General features: G+C 33.8%; 1 protein-coding gene across 2 annotated transcripts in view; it reads left to right on the top strand.

Moving 5' to 3' along the window:
- Positions 1-19,008, top strand: part of LOC100367780 (uncharacterized) — a 55,259-nt gene continuing 36,251 nt past the window's right edge. For both annotated transcript variants that reach the window (XM_085492396.1, XM_085492397.1), the window contains exons 1-5: positions 1-192; positions 6,413-6,602; positions 17,265-17,357; positions 18,142-18,314; positions 18,522-18,635. In XM_085492396.1, the coding sequence (XP_085348522.1) occupies positions 133-192; positions 6,413-6,602; positions 17,265-17,357; positions 18,142-18,314; positions 18,522-18,635 (630 nt within the window). In that variant the 5' untranslated portion in view covers positions 1-132. The remainder of the gene's footprint in view (positions 193-6,412; positions 6,603-17,264; positions 17,358-18,141; positions 18,315-18,521; positions 18,636-19,008) is intronic.

The raw sequence follows: 19,008 nt of genomic DNA on the forward strand, positions 1-19,008 counted from the left end.
TCGTCTAATTGTTTGCCCTGGATACGGCCGTCTAGTAACGTGCGGCTGGATCGTACTACAATATAAATACTGAGCCATAGCGGATCGTTTAGGGTGAAAATATCAGCGGAACGGGAGCCCTGATCGTTAAACATGACAACCGAGGATACAAAAAATTATCTCTCAACGCGGGAAATCCCGCAGTTGTTTGAGGTGAGTATGCAATGCAATACAATTCAGTGTTGAAATATATCAAAGTTTAACGCTTTAAATACGAGTGTTGTCATACGATACATGTATAGGAACATTTAATAACAGTTGAAGATTCTGGTCGTCTAATGTAATATTACCAAATCACACCGTGTGAAGATTATGAGTTATATATATATATATATATATATACACACACACTGTTGCTAACATGTGACATTTAAACACGACATGGGGTTGTCCTCTGAGTTGATTGTGTTATCAACCATAAAACAGCACCAACAGTGTTGCTACAGATTCACGATTTTCTGGTGTGTATGTCGAGCTAATCATGTCATCCATTTTTGTGTTTCAATAATTTCGAAACGTTATGTTATTTTTATATGTGTCTATTTCCTTCAGTTTTACCTTCACGTCCGTTGGCAACAGTGTATGTAATTCACTACTACTTGTCATTCAAGTTTACGCTGATTAACACTCACAGATTCACTGACATTTGCTCATATTGACTGGGTTTTCAATTATCTGGTTGTATTGTAAAAAAATGATGTCACGTGTATTAGTGAAAACCATTTAATTTTCATTTGTGTGAAAATTTCACTGCTACGTTATCAAAACAATACGGTATACATCAATGTCGTGAAGACCATGAAATAAGGATTAAATCGAAAATCAAAAAAAATTGTAACATCATTAATATCTATGAGATGATGAAGTGTAAATTCCAATATATGGTACAGTGAATGTCTTCAGTTATAGATAACAAGGTCAATTCAGGAAATGTTACCATTTATGCTTACATCCTGTGGTCAACTGTAAAAACATCGCAGTCTAGATTACTATCCCATTTAGTATCTCAGTTGATCTCTTGTGGCAAGTTTGTTACTAAGTATAAGAATAAGAATTGTTAATAAGACCATAGACCTTTAAGGTCTAAGATAAGACTAAATACTTCAAAATCCATGAAGGTGTAAAACAAGGATGTGTTTTAAGCCCCCTACCCTACTCAATTTATATTGATTAAATACTTCAACAGAGTAATGAATACATCAAATAAATTATGAACAAACAATTAAACAGCAAATGGTACAGTGCCATAACTACACTGTTAACTGAAATAAACCAACCACAAATTTTCGAAACAACAACTATACTGAACGACAGAGAAACCAAGAAATTAGGTTTGGAAGTTGAAAAAATATATAAATTATACTGGAAAAGGGAAATAAACATAGGGACTGATGTTAACCAAAATAACAATAACAGAAGAAATAAACTGAGAACGTACAAAAATTTCAAAAATGAATTTACTTTAGAAAATTATGTGATCAAAATAAAGAATGCCGAACTATGTGAATGTAGGTAGTAGGTTCCGATTGAGCAATCATAAACTAAAAATTGAAACAGGGAGGTACACCAAACCAAAAACCGAAATAGGAAAAAGAATCTGCAAACTGTTTTCAAATAACAAAGTAGAAGATGAGTACCATTTCATGATTGAATGCCCCTTTTACGAAAAATCGCGGAAAGCATTATTTGAAGAGACTACTAAGCACATTATAAATTTCACGAATATGAGTGACTACAACAAATTTTTCAAATTAATGGGTGATACAAATCTGAATGTACAAATACCAGTTGCCCAATTTATCAAAAATAACACGAACCTTAGACAGCAACATCTTCTGGCAAATTAACATAAATACTTTTCTCCTTTAATAGGTTTTTTTTTCTCATTTCCATCTTTCATTGATTTACTGTTTATTGCTTTTATTATTATTATTATTTCATCTATTTTTTTTCAATATTATTACCTACATATATCAATAGTTTTTTTTTGTAATTGTAGTCTGCTGATTTTTTTAAACCATTGTCGTGCTTTAGACAGTAATTCTTGTAAAATTTGTATGTTTTATATATGTGTTTTAGCAGTTAGTGTAACCATTTTAATTCCTTCTGAGGAATTTTAAGTGTTTCAATAAACCTATATAAATGAATTTGCAAAAATGTTATTCGAATCAAAACTTAGGGTGAGGTGGAACACAAATAATTCCAGGGCTTTTTTTGGGCAGATTATGTAGCTTTAATAGCTAATAATGCAAGTGAACTTCAATGTATGCTTTATTTAGCAGCTCATTTTGCTAGTAAGTAGAAACTTAGTAATAACCAATCCAAGCCACAAAAAGAACACAATTTGGAAACTAGGAAACTTGACATTAAAAGAAGGTAAAACATACAAATATTTAGGCATGGTTATCCATATCATAAACACTGAATGATCATACACAATTTACTGAAGTTTATAAAAAAAGGAATGACAATCTTAGCATATGGCAAATCAATAATTAACCAACACAAGAGTTTTAATAGATTTGAGTACGGTGATGTGTTATGGCATAGTATAATCATGCCATCAATGAATTATGGGTGTGGAATATGGTTTCAAGATAGCAGAGAGGTTAAACAGAAATTACTAAGTTTACAATACCAATTTGGGAAATTTTTATTCAAAGTAAATAGAAATGTGGGAGGACCTGCAGTATGGGGACTTAGGATGGGAAGACTTGAATTACATCCAAGATAAAGAGCAGATTCAATACCTGGATATCCTTCAGAAAATGAAAAACAATAGATGGACTAAAATAATTTTTAAAGAAATGAATATTCAGTATAAAAACTGGCTTGGAATTGGCCTAAATATGTAGAAAACATTCCAGAGACTTAGGGCATGAATCATATCTATGGAAATGAAATACCCCAAAATCCAAAATGGATAAGAAGTTTTAACAAAATCACTAAAGAAAATGAAATAAACATGCTTACACAAACAAAATTTGGAGAAGATGAAATCTTTAAAACACTACTGTTCCACGCTGGCGCTCTCTTATTAGGATTGGTTCACATTAGCGTTGGATATAGTGGTCAAGGAACTGATCAGCGGCGGTGATATAAGTGAGGAAGCCCATATGCCCTGATCGTGGACAATATTAGAAAGCTCACAGTAGCTAGGGATGTAGCTGACAATGATTTGTTGCAAGCAAATTTAGCATGCATTTAACTTTTCGCTTTGGAAATGCCAGGGTGTTTGGAAAACAACGGACTTTGCTAGTATCGATTTATCAACTACTAAAGCCGAGCTAAGCAGAGCAGATTTCAGAGCCGACACTCTGTTTGACGGGAAGATGTCAGGGACTGTCGCCGATTTGAATTTCGAAACATCAAACCAACTTACCAAGAAGACCCTGTTTTCGGCGCACTGAGCAAGAGCAGAGCTTTACAGAACAGTAACTCTTTCAAATATGATTCTGTTGAGAAAGCAGAAAAGTGCATATTATCACCAAAGGGGTGATTCTAGGGGTAATCCAAGTAATTACCTGCCTACAGGTCGAGGTAAGGGTGCCGATGGCAATTCTGAGAAAAGATATACCGGTTCGAAAGTGCCACCGACTAATAAAGAATTATCCTGAATCATCTTACGATTTATTAAGAATAAATTCAGGAAACGATCATATTGTTTATTGTGTAAATCATTTATGTGTAACAGGGTTAAATGTACCTCAAAAGCCCTTTTCATGGCTATTTCCAGGCATAAAATCTGCCAGAGCGGAAGATTATTTCCAAGGTGATCTTATGTCAATGTCCCACAATCGTTAAAAAAAAATCGAGGGGGTGGGACGTTCGGAAATTCACCGGGAATCGGCGCACTCTCCCAGGCGGGATGGACACGTTCCCACAGAATCCTCAGTGTAGACCCTATTGCAGTCGCCTCAATTGAGCAAACAAAATGGCTGACTTGCAAAAAAGAAATTGACTTTGTTAGGGGGCGGGCAATGAAACAGGTAACAGCGTATTCGATGCTGCATGGCCAATCGTCAGGTATGCTAAAGAGCCCAAGATTGCCGATGGGGGCGCCATTAGCAAAACAGTCAATATTTCAGAAACCAATTGCTTTCCGCTTAAGGGAAAGATTCTTAGTGTGGAAAAAATTAATAAAGGACGAGTGGGTTTTAAACACAGTCCATTTCGGTTACAAAATACCATTGACCAGGCAACCCAATCCCAGTCATGGCTTGTGTACCCGTCTCCCAAGGGACAAGGTCAAATGAGAAGCTCTGTTACAGTTGGTAAAAAGCTTGTGTTAACATGTGCGGTGTTTCTGGTAAAGAACCTATCGGAGCCCGGTTTCCACTCCAGAGTATTTCTAGTCGAGAAATCTTCAGGTGGTTAAATCCACTCAACAGGTTTGTAATAGCAGACAAGTTCAGAATGATAACATGAGCTGCCATATGAGTGAGTCTATGCATGGGCGAATGGCTAACTTTGTTGGACCTGAGAAATACATCCCCAGAGTCAGAACTTGTTAAAGTTCACAATAGAAGGGACAACTTATCAGTGCAGATTTCTCCCATCCGGTCTCAAATCGGCTCCATATGTATCACAAAAATCCTAGAAACAGTAGTGTCAGTATTACACTGGAGGACCTTACACCTTCCTTCACGAGACAGGTTGAACTTAATATTACACTAGAGAAGGCTTTGTGTTCGGTAAGAGCCATTTTGCACTACGAGTGCATGACAGAGTCCTTACGTTTTAATCAAAGGGCTATGTTTGTGTGTCATTATACGGGCAAAACTAGCACGGCAGCCACTCCTAACACCTTATCTCGTTGGTTTAAGGAAACCGTATACAGAGCCTACAACAAAGATAAAACTGACTCCATCAACTGAGGGGTCTACTTTGGCCAATGTATTGGAGTCAGGATATTGGTAAAGTCCCAATACATTTGTTAATCACTACCTGAAAGACCTCTCTTACCAGTCTGAAGGAGTATTTAGACTGGGTAGGTTTGTGGCTGGACAACGTTTAATTGATGATCCATAGTGACAATTTAGTTAAGTGATTAATTGTTCTGAGTTAGTTTATATACTAACTTTCAGCCTATACGTTATTAGGCCAGTATTGTATTTCTTGCTGTTTAAATACTCTTGGCAGTCACATGGAGCTGCTAGGATGTTCGTTTTGGCATTAAAAGTGTTCACGATTTCATGTTACGGATGATACATTTTCTTTCATTTCTTTTGCCTTATTTAGCTCGGGACGCTAACCAGTTGTTAACAGTACGTAAGTATCATCCTATATGACATAGTTTGTTAGAACTGGCGGTGAAGCTGCCTATTAGTTCTTCTAACTATGGAATATAGGATGATACTTACATATACGTCCGTAACTGCCTCTCCAAAATGATCAATATCAACGATGGTCGTATTTATAAAGGGAGTAATTTTTTTCTGATTTTTTGAACCATAAATAATAAAATGAAAGCATTCATTCAATTCAGTAGATTGAAGGGTTTGATAAATCATTTGTACAAGACTAGATGTAAAATATATTTGGTATTAAGGCTTATTATTTTGGCTTAAGGCAAACAAAATAATTTCTCTTTCCATTGAAAAAATTAAGATTATTGAATACAAACAAACACAACAAAAAACATTTCCTCCAGTATATAAAAATATATTTTGCCGTAATCCACCAAGTTATTTACTAATACCATAATTGTCTGACATAAATTAAGCGCCCAGGGTACTTAGTTCCAAAAATGTTTTTAATGACAATTTTAGTTCACCATATGACAGTTTCATCAATGTAAATGACTTACATGTAAATCCTTTGCAATCAACTTTGTGTCATCATATGTGTGTACAGTGTCTCTTTGTTAGATCAGTTAATAATAGGTTTGCAAATGGTGCACTAATTGTAGAGAGAAACTGATAATCGATCTTGGATTTAGTGGTCGAAATGAACCACTGACTTTTGAATTTGGTGGTGACCCCATTGAAAAACTGGTGGTCTGAAAAACCACTGACTTTTGAATTTGGTGACCCATGTTGAAAAACTGGTGGTCTGAAGAACCACTGACTTTTGAATTTGGTGACTGTCATTGAAAAACTGGTGGTCTGAAGAACCACTGACTTTTGAAATTGGTGATCGACCCACGTTGAAAAACTGATGGTAATTTAATACCTGAAGCTTAGTTGTCTTCTTTCAAGACAATTATTTAAATTGCAAAAATGCAAAAAAAAAATTCACAAAAACATGCAACTATGTATAGCTGAATGATATTTGCAGACACTCAAAAACAGTTGTGTGGTATAAGTATAATTTAAAACCAATAAAAAGGTGTAGATATGGGTTCTGCACTAATGTGTATTCTTTATTGCAGAGTTTGATGACTGGATTGATGTACTATAGACCAGAAGATCATTTAGAATACATGCAGGAATGTCTCAATAAGGCAAAAGAAAAAGGACCTGACAATATTAAATGGAATTCCTTTGTAGAAGATATCAAACGTTCTAGTCCATTGCCGCCCATCACTCCGTCCCTATCCAGAGAACCTACATTTCAAACAGGTAAATTATGTAATCCATTCACTCTATTTGCTCTCTTAGAGATGCATCTCAATAAAAGCAGACATGTATTTATATTTTTAGTACAGAATTTTCTCTTTTTTTCTTACTCAATATTTTATTTGCTATTTGACCATGTAAAATTTCTTTGGAAATTTCTAAAATTTCTTAAAATTTCTAAAATTTAAAATTTAGACCTAAAATTTCTTTGGAAAACAGGATTTGTAAACAATGTACTTTAGCAGACATAGAAGATGAAATGCATCTCCTCATCAAATGCCCAAAATATAACACACTGCGAATGGATATATTCTCAAATATACAGTTTCCTGATGAAACAAAAACTGACCAACAGAAATTTACATACTTAATGAAAAATTCTAACACAAATGTAATCAAACTTGTTGGAGAATTTATACACAGCTCGTTCTTAATGAGAAACGAGAAAGATACTTAACAAAACACTAAAATCTATCATTTATTATTTGCTATAGTTATTTTGTTATTTTTTTTTTTTTTTAATATCTTACTTTTGTTGCTATAAACTGATGGAAACACTGTATTTCTAAGGATGCAATAAATTATCTTTATCTGTAGGAAGCACACGATTGCATATTAATGACCTAATTTTCATAATAATTACTGTAAAATACTTTATTTTTGCTTGGCACTAATTTTCACAGAAGGAATAATAAAAAATAAAATCTAGCGAATAAAACCTTTTTCCGTATATTTTACATTCAACTTGTAAAAAATCAATGAAAATAAATTCCATACAGAACACCCAAAAAATCTTTTCAGTGAAAATTATTTCCAGCTAATATAAATTATTTTACAGTAGGCATTTTTAAGCCTTTTCACTTTTTTTCTCAGCTATTTACAGAATTAATCATTTTATAGGTATTCTACAAATATGTTGAGTACTACTCATCAAATTTCAGTGAAACTTGTTTTTTGATAATTCACAGATTTGATTACTTTACGGTTGGAATCTATGCATATAATGTATTAATTACCCACCTTATAGAAAAGGTTTCATGTGACCTCATTAATATGCATAACTTCAATGAATTTCCATGCAATAAATACAGTTTTTGCTCTATCCCTAATAAAGTAAATATTCCTTATTCATACTTCATGCCTCCAATACCCTGAGCACACACAGGTTTTTGCTCTATCTCTAATATAGTAAATATTCCTTATTCATATTTCATGCCTCCAATACCCTTAGCACACACAGGTTTTTGCTCTATCTCTAATATAGTAAATATTCCTTATTCATACATGTACTTCATGCCTCCAATACCCTGAGCACACACAGGTTTTTGCTCTATCTCTAATATAGTAAATATTCCTTATTCATACTTCATGCCTCCAATACCCTTAGCACACACAAGTTTTGGCTCTATCCCTAATATAGTAAATATTCCTTATTCATACTTCATGCCTCCAATACCCTTAGCACACACAAGTTTTTGCTCTATCTCTAATACAGTAAATATTCCTTATTCATACTTCATGCCTCCAATACCCTTAGCACACACAAGTTTTTGCTCTATCTCTAATACAGTAAATATTCCTTATTCATACTTCATGCCTCCAATACCCTGAGCACACACAGGTTTTTGCTCTATCTCTAATATAGTAAATATTCCTTATTCATACTTCATGCCTCCAATACCCTTAGCACACACAAGTTTTTGCTCTATCTCTAATATAGTAAATATTCCTTATTCATATTTCATGCCTCCAATACCCTTAGCACACACAAGTTTTTGCTCTATCTCTAATATAGTAAATATTCCTTATTCATACTTCATGCCTACAATACCCTGAGCACACACAGGTTTTTGCTCTATCTCTAATATAGTAAATATTCCTTATTCATACTTCATGCCTCCAATACCCTGAGCACACACAAGTTTTTGCTCTATCTCTAATATAGTAAATATTCCTTATTCATATTTCATGCCTCCAATACCCTTAGCACACACAGGTTTTTGCTCTATCTCTAATATAGTAAATATTCCTTATTCATACTTCATGCCTTCAATACCCTTAGCACACACAGGTTTTTGCTCTATCTCTAATATAGTAAATATTCCTTATTCATACTTCATGCCTCCAATACCCTGAGCACACACAAGTTTTTGCTCTATCTCTAATATAGTAAATATTCCTTATTCATATTTCATGCCTCCAATACCCTTAGCACACACAGGTTTTTGCTCTATCTCTAATATAGTAAATATTCCTTATTCATACTTCATGCCTCCAATACCCTGAGCACACACAAGTTTTTGCTCTATCTCTAATATAGTAAATATTCCTTATTCATATTTCATGCCTCCAATACCCTTAGCACACACAGGTTTTTGCTCTATCTCTAATATAGTAAATATTCCTTATTCATACTTCATGCCTTCAATACCCTTAGCACACACAGGTTTTTGCTCTATCTCTAATATAGTAAATATTCCTTATTCATACTTCATGCCTCCAATACCCTTAGCACACACAGGTTTTTGCTCTATCTCTAATATAGTAAATATTCCTTATTCATATTTCATGCCTTCAATACCCTTAGCACACACAGGTTTTTGCTCTATCTCTAATATAGTAAATATTCCTTATTCATACTTCATGCCTCCAATACCCTGAGCACACACAAGTTTTTGCTCTATCTCTAATATAGTAAATATTCCTTATTCATATTTCATGCCTCCAATACCCTTAGCACACACAGGTTTTTGCTCTATCTCTAATATAGTAAATATTCCTTATTCATACTTCATGCCTCCAATACCCTGAGCACACACAAGTTTTTGCTCTATCTCTAATATAGTAAATATTCCTTATTCATATTTCATGCCTACAATACCCTTAGCACACACAAGTTTTTGCTCTATCTCTAATATAGTAAATATTCCTTATTCATACTTCATGCCTTCAATACCCTTAGCACACATAAGTTTTTGCTCTATCCCTAATAAAGTAAATATTCCTTATTCATATTTCATGCCTTCAATACCCTGAGCACACACAGGTTTTTGCTCTATCTCTAATATAGTAAATATTCCTTATTCATACTTCATGCCTCCAATACCCTTAGCACACACAGGTTTTTGCTCTATCTCTAATATAGTAAATATTCCTTATTCATACTTCATGCCTCCAATACCCTTAGCACACACAGGTTTTTGCTCTATCTCTAATATAGTAAATATTCCTTATTCATACTTCATGCCTCCAATACCCTGAGCACACACAGGTTTTTGCTCAATCCCTAATATAGTAAATATTCCTTATTCATACTTCATGCCTCCAATACTCTTAGCACACATAAGTTTTGGCTCTATCTCTAATATAGTAAATATTCCTTATTCATACTTCATGCCTTCAATACCCTTAGCACACACAGGTTTTTGCTCTATCTCTAATATAGTAAATATTCCTTATTCATACTTCATGCCTCCAATACCCTTAGCACACACAGGTTTTTGCTCTATCTCTAATATAGTAAATATTCCTTATTCATACTTCATGCCTTCAATACCCTTAGCACACACAGGTTTTTGCTCTATCTCTAATATAGTAAATATTCCTTATTCATACTTCATGCCTCCAATACCCTTAGCACACACAGGTTTTTGCTCTATCTCTAATATAGTAAATATTCCTTATTCATACTTCATGCCTCCAATACCCTGAGCACACACAGGTTTTTGCTCTATCTCTAATATAGTAAATATTCCTTATTCATACTTCATGCCTCCAATACCCTGAGCACACACAGGTTTTTGCTCTATCTCTAATATAGTAAATATTCCTTATTCATACTTCATGCCTCCAATACTCTTAGCACACATAAGTTTTGGCTCTATCTCTAATATAGTAAATATTCCTTATTCATACTTCATGCCTTCAATACCCTTAGCACATATAAGTTTTTGCTCTATCCCTAATAAAGTAAATATTCCTTATTCATATTTCATGCCTTCAATACCCTGAGCACACACAGGTTTTTGCTCTATCTCTAATATAGTAAATATTCCTTATTCATACTTCATGTCTCCAATACCCTTAGCACACACAGGTTTTGACTCTATCTCTAATATAGTAAATATTCCTCATTCATACTTCATGCCTCCAATACCCTTAGCACACACAGGTTTTTGCTCTATCTCTAATATAGTCAATATTCCTTATTCATACTTCATGCCTCCAATACCCTGAGCACACACAGGTTTTTGCTCAATCCCAAATATAGTAAATATTCCTTATTCATACTTCATGCCTCCAATACTCTTAGCACACATAAGTTTTGGCTCTATCTCTAATATAGTAAATATTCCTTATTCATACTTCATGCCTTCAATACCCTTAGCACATATAAGTTTTTGCTCTATCCCTAATAAAGTAAATATTCCTTATTCATATTTCATGCCTTCAATACCCTGAGCACACACAGGTTTTTGCTCTATCTCTAATATAGTAAATATTCCTTATTCATACTTCATGCCTCCAATACCCTGAGCACACACAGGTTTTTGCTCTATCTCTAATATAGTAAATATTCCTTATTCATACTTCATGCCTCCAATACCCTGAGCACACACAGGTTTTTGCTCTATCTCTAATATAGTAAATATTCCTTATTCATATTTCATGCCTCCAATACCCTTAGCACACACAGGTTTTGACTCTATCTCTAATATAGTAAATATTCCTTATTCATATTTCATGCCTTCAATACCCTTAGCACACACAGGTTTTTGCTCTATCTCTAATATAGTAAATATTCCTTATTCATACTTCATGCCTCCAATACCCTGAGCACACACAGGTTTTTGCTCTATCTCTAATATAGTAAATATTCCTTATTCATATTTCATGCCTCCAATACCCTTAGCACACACAGGTTTTGACTCTATCTCTAATATAGTAAATATTCCTCATTCATACTTCATGCCTCCAATACCCTTAGCACACACAGGTTTTTGCTCTATCTCTAATATAGTCAATATTCCTTATTCATACTTCATGCCTCCAATACCCTGAGCACACACAGGTTTTTGCTCAATCCCAAATATAGTAAATATTCCTTATTCATACTTCATGCCTCCAATACTCTTAGCACACATAAGTTTTGGCTCTATCTCTAATATAGTAAATATTCCTTATTCATACTTCATGCCTTCAATACCCTTAGCACATATAAGTTTTTGCTCTATCCCTAATAAAGTAAATATTCCTTATTCATATTTCATGCCTTCAATACCCTGAGCACACACAGGTTTTTGCTCTATCTCTAATATAGTAAATATTCCTTATTCATACTTCATGCCTCCAATACCCTTAGCACACACAGGTTTTTGCTCTATCTCTAATATAGTAAATATTCCTTATTCATACTTCATGCCTCCAATACCCTGAGCACACACAGGTTTTTGCTCTATCTCTAATATAGTAAATATTCCTTATTCATACTTCATGCCTCCAATACCCTTAGCACACACAGGTTTTTGCTCTATCTCTAATATAGTAAATATTCCTTATTCATACTTCATGCCTCCAATACCCTTAGCACACACAGGTTTTTGCTCTATCTCTAATATAGTAAATATTCCTTATTCATACTTCATGCCTCCAATACCCTTAGCACACACAAGTTTTGGCTCTATCTCTAATACAGTCAATATTCCTTATTCATACTTCATGCCTCCAATACCCTTAGCACACACAGATTTTTGCTCTATCTCTAATATAGTAAATATTCCTTATTCATACTTCATGCCTCCAATACCCTGAGCACACACAGGTTTTTGCTCTATCTCTAATATAGTAAATATTCCTTATTCATATTTCATGCCTCCAATACCCTTAGCACACACAGGTTTTTGCTCTATCTCTAATATAGTAAATATTCCTTATTCATATTTCATGCCTCCAATACCCTTAGCACACACAGGTTTTTGCTCTATCTCTAATATAGTAAATATTCCTTATTCATACTTCATGCCTCCAATACCCTTAGCACACACAAGTTTTGGCTCTATCTCTAATATAGTAAATATTCCTTATTCATATTTCATGCCTCCAATACCCTTAGCACACACAGGTTTTTGCTCTATCTCTAATATAGTAAATATTCCTTATTCATACTTCATGCCTTCAATACCCTTAGCACACACAGGTTTTTGCTCTATCTCTAATATAGTAAATATTCCTTATTCATATTTCATGCCTCCAATACCCTTAGCACACACAGGTTTTGCTCTATCTCTAATATAGTAAATATTCCTTATTCATACTTCATGCCTCCAATACCCTTAGCACACACAGGTTTTTGCTCTATCTCTAATATAGTAAATATTCCTTATTCATACTTCATGCCTCCAATACCCTGAGCACACACAGGTTTTTGCTCTATCTCTAATATAGTAAATATTCCTTATTCATACTTCATGCCTCCAATACTCTTAGCACACATAAGTTTTGGTTCTATCTCTAATATAGTAAATATTCCTTATTCATACTTCATGCCTTCAATACCCTGAGCACACACAGGTTTTTGCTCTATCTCTAATATAGTAAATATTCCTTATTCATATTTCATGCCTCCAATACCCTTAGCACACACAGGTTTTTGCTCTATCTCTAATATAGTAAATATTCCTTATTCATACCTCATGCCTCCAATACCCTTAGCACACACAGGTTTTTGCTCTATCTCTAATATAGTAAATATTCCTTATTCATACTTCATGCCTCCAATACCCTTAGCACACACAGGTTTTTGCTCTATCTCTAATATAGTAAATATTCCTTATTCATACTTCATGCCTCCAATACTCTTAGCACACATAAGTTTTGGTTCTATCTCTAATATAGTAAATATTCCTTATTCATACTTCATGCCTTCAATACCCTGAGCACACACAGGTTTTTGCTCTATCCCTAATATAGTAAATATTCCTTATTCATATTTCATGCCTCCAATACCCTGAGCACACACAAGTTTTGGCTCTATCTCTAATATAGTAAATATTCCTTATTCATATTTCATGCCTCCAATACCCTGAGCACACACAAGTTTTGGCTCTATCTCTAATACAGTAAATATTCCTTATTCATACTTCATGCCTTCAATACCCTTAGCACACACAGGTTTTTGCTCTATCTCTAATATAGTAAATATTCCTTATTCATACTTCATGCCTCCAATACTCTTAGCACACACAGGTTTTTGCTCTATCTCTAATATAGTAAATATTCCTTATTCATACTTCATGCCTTCAATACCCTTAGCACACACAGGTTTTTGCTCTATCTCTAATATAGTAAATATTCCTTATTCATACTTCATGCCTTCAATACCCTTAGCACACACAAGTTTTTGCTCTATCTCTAATATAGTAAATATTCCTTATTCATACTTCATGCCTTCAATACCCTGAGCACACACAGGTTTTGACTCTATCTCTAATATAGTAAATATTCCTTATTCATACTTCATGCCTCCAATACTCTTAGCACACACAGGTTTTTGCTCTATCTCTAATATAGTAAATATTCCTTATTCATATTTCATGCCTCCAATACCCTGAGCACACACAGGTTTTTGCTCTATCTCTAATATAGTAAATATTCCTTATTCATACTTCATGCCTCCAATACCCTTAGCACACACAGGTTTTTGCTCTATCTCTAATATACATGTAGTAAATATTCCTCATTCATACTTCATGCCTCCAATACCCTTAGCACACACAGGTTTTTGCTCTATCTCTAATATAGTAAATATTCCTTATTCATATTTCATGCCTCCAATACTCTTAGCACACACAAGTTTTTGCTCTATCTCTAATATAGTAAATATTCCTTATTCATACTTCATGCCTCCAATACCCTGAGCACACACAGGTTTTTGCTCTATCTTTAATATAGTAAATATTCCTTATTCATACTTCATGCCTCCAATACCCTTAGCACACACAAGTTTTGGCTCTATCTCTAATACAGTAAATATTCCTTATTCATATTTCATGCCTCCAATACCCTGAGCACACACAAGTTTTGGCTCTATCTCTAATATAGTAAATATTCCTTATTCATACTTCATGCCTCCAATACCCTTAGCACACACAAGTTTTGGCTCTATCTCTAATACAGTAAATATTCCTTATTCATATTTCATGCCTCCAATACCCTGAGCACACACAAGTTTTGGCTCTATCTCTAATATAGTAAATATTCCTTATTCATATTTCATGCCTTCAATACCCTTAGCACACACAAGTTTTGGCTCTATCTCTAATATAGTAAATATTCCTTATTCATATTTCATGCCTCCAATACCCTGAGCACACACAAGTTTTGGCTCTATCTCTAATATAGTAAATATTCCTTATTCATACTTCATGCCTCCAATACCCTGAGCACACACAAGTTTTGGCTCTATCTCTAATATAGTAAATATTCCTTATTCATATTTCATGTCTCCAATACCCTTAGCACACACAAGTTTTGGCTCTATCTCTAATACAGTAAATATTCCTTATTCATACTTCATGCCTCCAATACCCTGAGCACACACAGGTTTTTGCTCTATCTCTAATATAGTAAATATTCCTTATTCATACTTCATGCCTCCAATACCCTGAGCACACACAGGTTTTGGCTCTATCTCTAATATAGTAAATATTCCTTATTCATACTTCATGTCTCCAATACCCTGAGCACACACAAGTTTTGGCTCTATCTCTAATATAGTAAATATTCCTTATTCATACTTCATGCCTCCAATACCCTTAGCACACACAAGTTTTGGCTCTATCTCTAATATAGTAAATATTCCTTATTCATACTTCATGCCTCCAATACCCTGAGCACACAAGTTTTGGTTCTATCTCTAATATAGTAAATATTCCTTATTCATATTTCATGTCTCCAATACCCTTAGCACACATAAGTTTTGGTTCTATCTCTAATATAGTAAATATTCCTTATTCATACTTCATGCCTACAATACCCTTAGCACACACAGGTTTTGGCTCTATCTCTAATATAGTAAATATTCCTTATTCATATTTCATGCCTCCAATACCCTGAGCACACACAAGTTTTGGCTCTATCTCTAATATAGTAAATATTCCTTATTCATATTTCATGTCTCCAATACCCTGAGCACACACAAGTTTTGGCTCTATCTCTAATATAGTAAATATTCCTTATTCATACTTCATGCCTCCAATACCCTTAGCACACACAAGTTTTGGCTCTATCTCTAATATAGTAAATATTCCTTATTCATACTTCATGCCTCCAATACCCTGAGCACACACAGGTTTTGGCTCTATCTCTAATACAGTAAATATTCCTTATTCATATTTCATGCCTTCAATACCCTGAGCACACACAGGTTTTTGCTCTATCTCTAATATAGTAAATATTCCTTATTCATACTTCATGCCTCCAATACCCTGAGCACACACAAGTTTTGGCTCTATCTCTAATACAGTAAATATTCCTTATTCATACTTCATGCCTCCAATACCCTTAGCACACACAGGTTTTTGCTCTATCTCTAATATAGTAAATATTCCTTATTCATATTTCATGCCTCCAATACCCTTAGCACACACAGGTTTTGGCTCTATCTCTAATACAGTAAATATTCCTTATTCATATTTCATGCCTCCAATACCCTGAGCACACACAGGTTTTTGCTCTATCTCTAATATAGTAAATATTCCTTATTCATATTTCATGCCTCCAATACCCTTAGCACACACAAGTTTTGGCTCTATCTCTAATACAGTAAATATTCCTTATTCATATTTCATGCCTCCAATACCCTGAGCACACACAGGTTTTTGCTCTATCTCTAATATAGTAAATATTCCTTATTCATACTTCATGCCTCCAATACCCTGAGCACACACAGGTTTTTGCTCTATCTCTAATATAGTAAATATTCCTTATTCATATTTCATGCCTCCAATACCCTTAGCACACACAGGTTTTGGCTCTATCTCTAATACAGTAAATATTCCTTATTCATACTTCATGCCTACAATACCCTGAGCACACACAGGTTTTTGCTCTATCTTTAATATAGTAAATATTCCTTATTTATACTTCATGCCTCCAATACCCTTAGCACACACAGGTTTTTGCTCTATCTCTAATACAGTAAATATTCCTTATTTATACTTCATGCCTTCAATACCCTTAGCACACACAAGTTTTTGCTCTATCTCTAATAAAGTAAATATTCCTTATTCATATTTCATGCCTCCAATACCCTGAGCACACACAGGTTTTTGCTCTATCTCTAATACAGTAAATATTCCTTATTCATACTTCATGCCTCCAATACCCTGAGCACACACAATTTTTTTCTAAGCTTTCTTTGATTTTCTTTTTGTAGACAGCATTTGCTTTTTGTTTTATTCAGAATTAATAATGTCAATAATGATATAATATTGTTATCATTATAAGCCAAAATGTGTTGAATGTACAGTATGTGTACATCATTAAAATATTACTCATTTTGTCCTGCATAGAAACAGTGTTGTAACTACTAATAAGTAAATAGTAATTACAAAGAGAATTTTACTGTATTAAATCTTTACATGTATATTCATTGCTATTTTTTAGAACCCACACTTCCACAACTCAGCAAATCATCACCACTCCCTCCAATTTCAAGACAAGGTCCATCCACACAAGCAAGACTTATTTTAGTTATTGGTAAGTTCAATAGCTGAGAATATAAACTGACATATTTATTAATTCTATTACTGGAAATAAATCTTTCAATGATGAACTGATTGTGCTTGTAACTTTACCATTCATAGATCTCTTTGTCTCATGGGCAATCTATGCAACAAATTTCACAAAAATTGGTTCTTAACTTTTCAGTTATAAGGCAAAGAAGAATTCTTCCAAAAAATCCTGTTTGTATGACAACCCGATCCAGATCTCTCCCAAAATCTAATTGATTGATATTTGTCTCAAGGATAACCCCTCCTAGCAAATTCATGAAAATTTGTTCATAACTTTTTAAGTTATCTACTAATAAATAAATATTCAAAAATGTTCATGTTTCTATGGCAATCAGATTCGGATTACTCCCAAAATCTAATTGATTTGTCTTTGCCTATGGGCAATCCATCCTTAAAAATGTCACAAAAACATTCATATTTTGTATGGCAACCAGATTCAGATCTCTCCTAGAGACCATTTTTCGTTTACTTCAAGATGAACATGAAGTAAGGATATCTCAATGCCATATTCTTATCATTCAAAACCATAACATTGGATTTTTTGTTGCAAACATTTGATCCACGTTTTTAGCATAATGTGACATCTTTCAGTGAACAGAAAATCATCTATTCTGATTGATTTGTCATTGTCTCAAGGACAACCCCTTCTATAAATTTCATGAAAATTCTTCATGCAAATATGCAGATAAAAAAGCAACACCAGCAAAAAATACTAAAAAACTTATTTGGTGTCTATGATGTTTTCATAGGTGCCCCTGGTAGTGGAAAAGGTACACAATGTCAAAAACTACAAGAAAGATATGGATATGTACACATTTCTGCCGGGGAACTGTTGAGGTGCAAGATATCTGAGGAAGGTGCTCCAAGTGAAAAATGGGGAATGTTAGCACAATTACTGTCACAAGGAGAAATGGCACCACAAGTAAGTCTGTAGCCTTTTGCTAATAAATATGGTTTATACTCAACCTTGGCTTTTATTGTGATTATTAGCAGCAATGTAGCAATGTAGTCTGTCCTGACATTAAATTGGTGATACATTTATGGTGTGTTTTGCTGCTTACTGCTTATGATGCATTCCATCTTGGTAATAACATTATTATCTGTTCTTATTCTTTTGTTATTATTTTAGGAAGAAACATTTGAACTATTAAAGAATAAGATAAATGAGTGTAAAAGCAGCCTTGGCATTGCTATTGAAGGATTCCCTCGTAATATGGAACAAAAGGAACTATTAGAGAGAGAGGTACAGTACACAAATATATGCATGTAGTGTATGGCATTTATAATAGATGTATACATATAGTGTATGGAATTTATAATAGATGTATACATGTAGTGTATGGCATTTATAATAGATGTATACATGTAGTGTATGGCATTTATAATAGATGTATACATGTAGTGTATGGCATTTATAATAGATGTATACATGTAGTGTATGGCATTTATAATAGATGTATACATGTAGTGTATGGCATTTATAATAGATGTATACATGTAGTGTATGGCATTTATAATAGATGTATACATGTAGTGTATGGCATTCATAATAGATGTATACATATAGTGTATGGCATTTATAATAGATGTATACATGTAGTGTATGGCATTTATAA

This window comes from Saccoglossus kowalevskii, chromosome 17, assembly GCF_978046115.1.
Source record: "Saccoglossus kowalevskii chromosome 17, keSacKowa6.1, whole genome shotgun sequence".
Lineage (NCBI taxonomy): Eukaryota > Metazoa > Hemichordata > Enteropneusta > Harrimaniidae > Saccoglossus > Saccoglossus kowalevskii.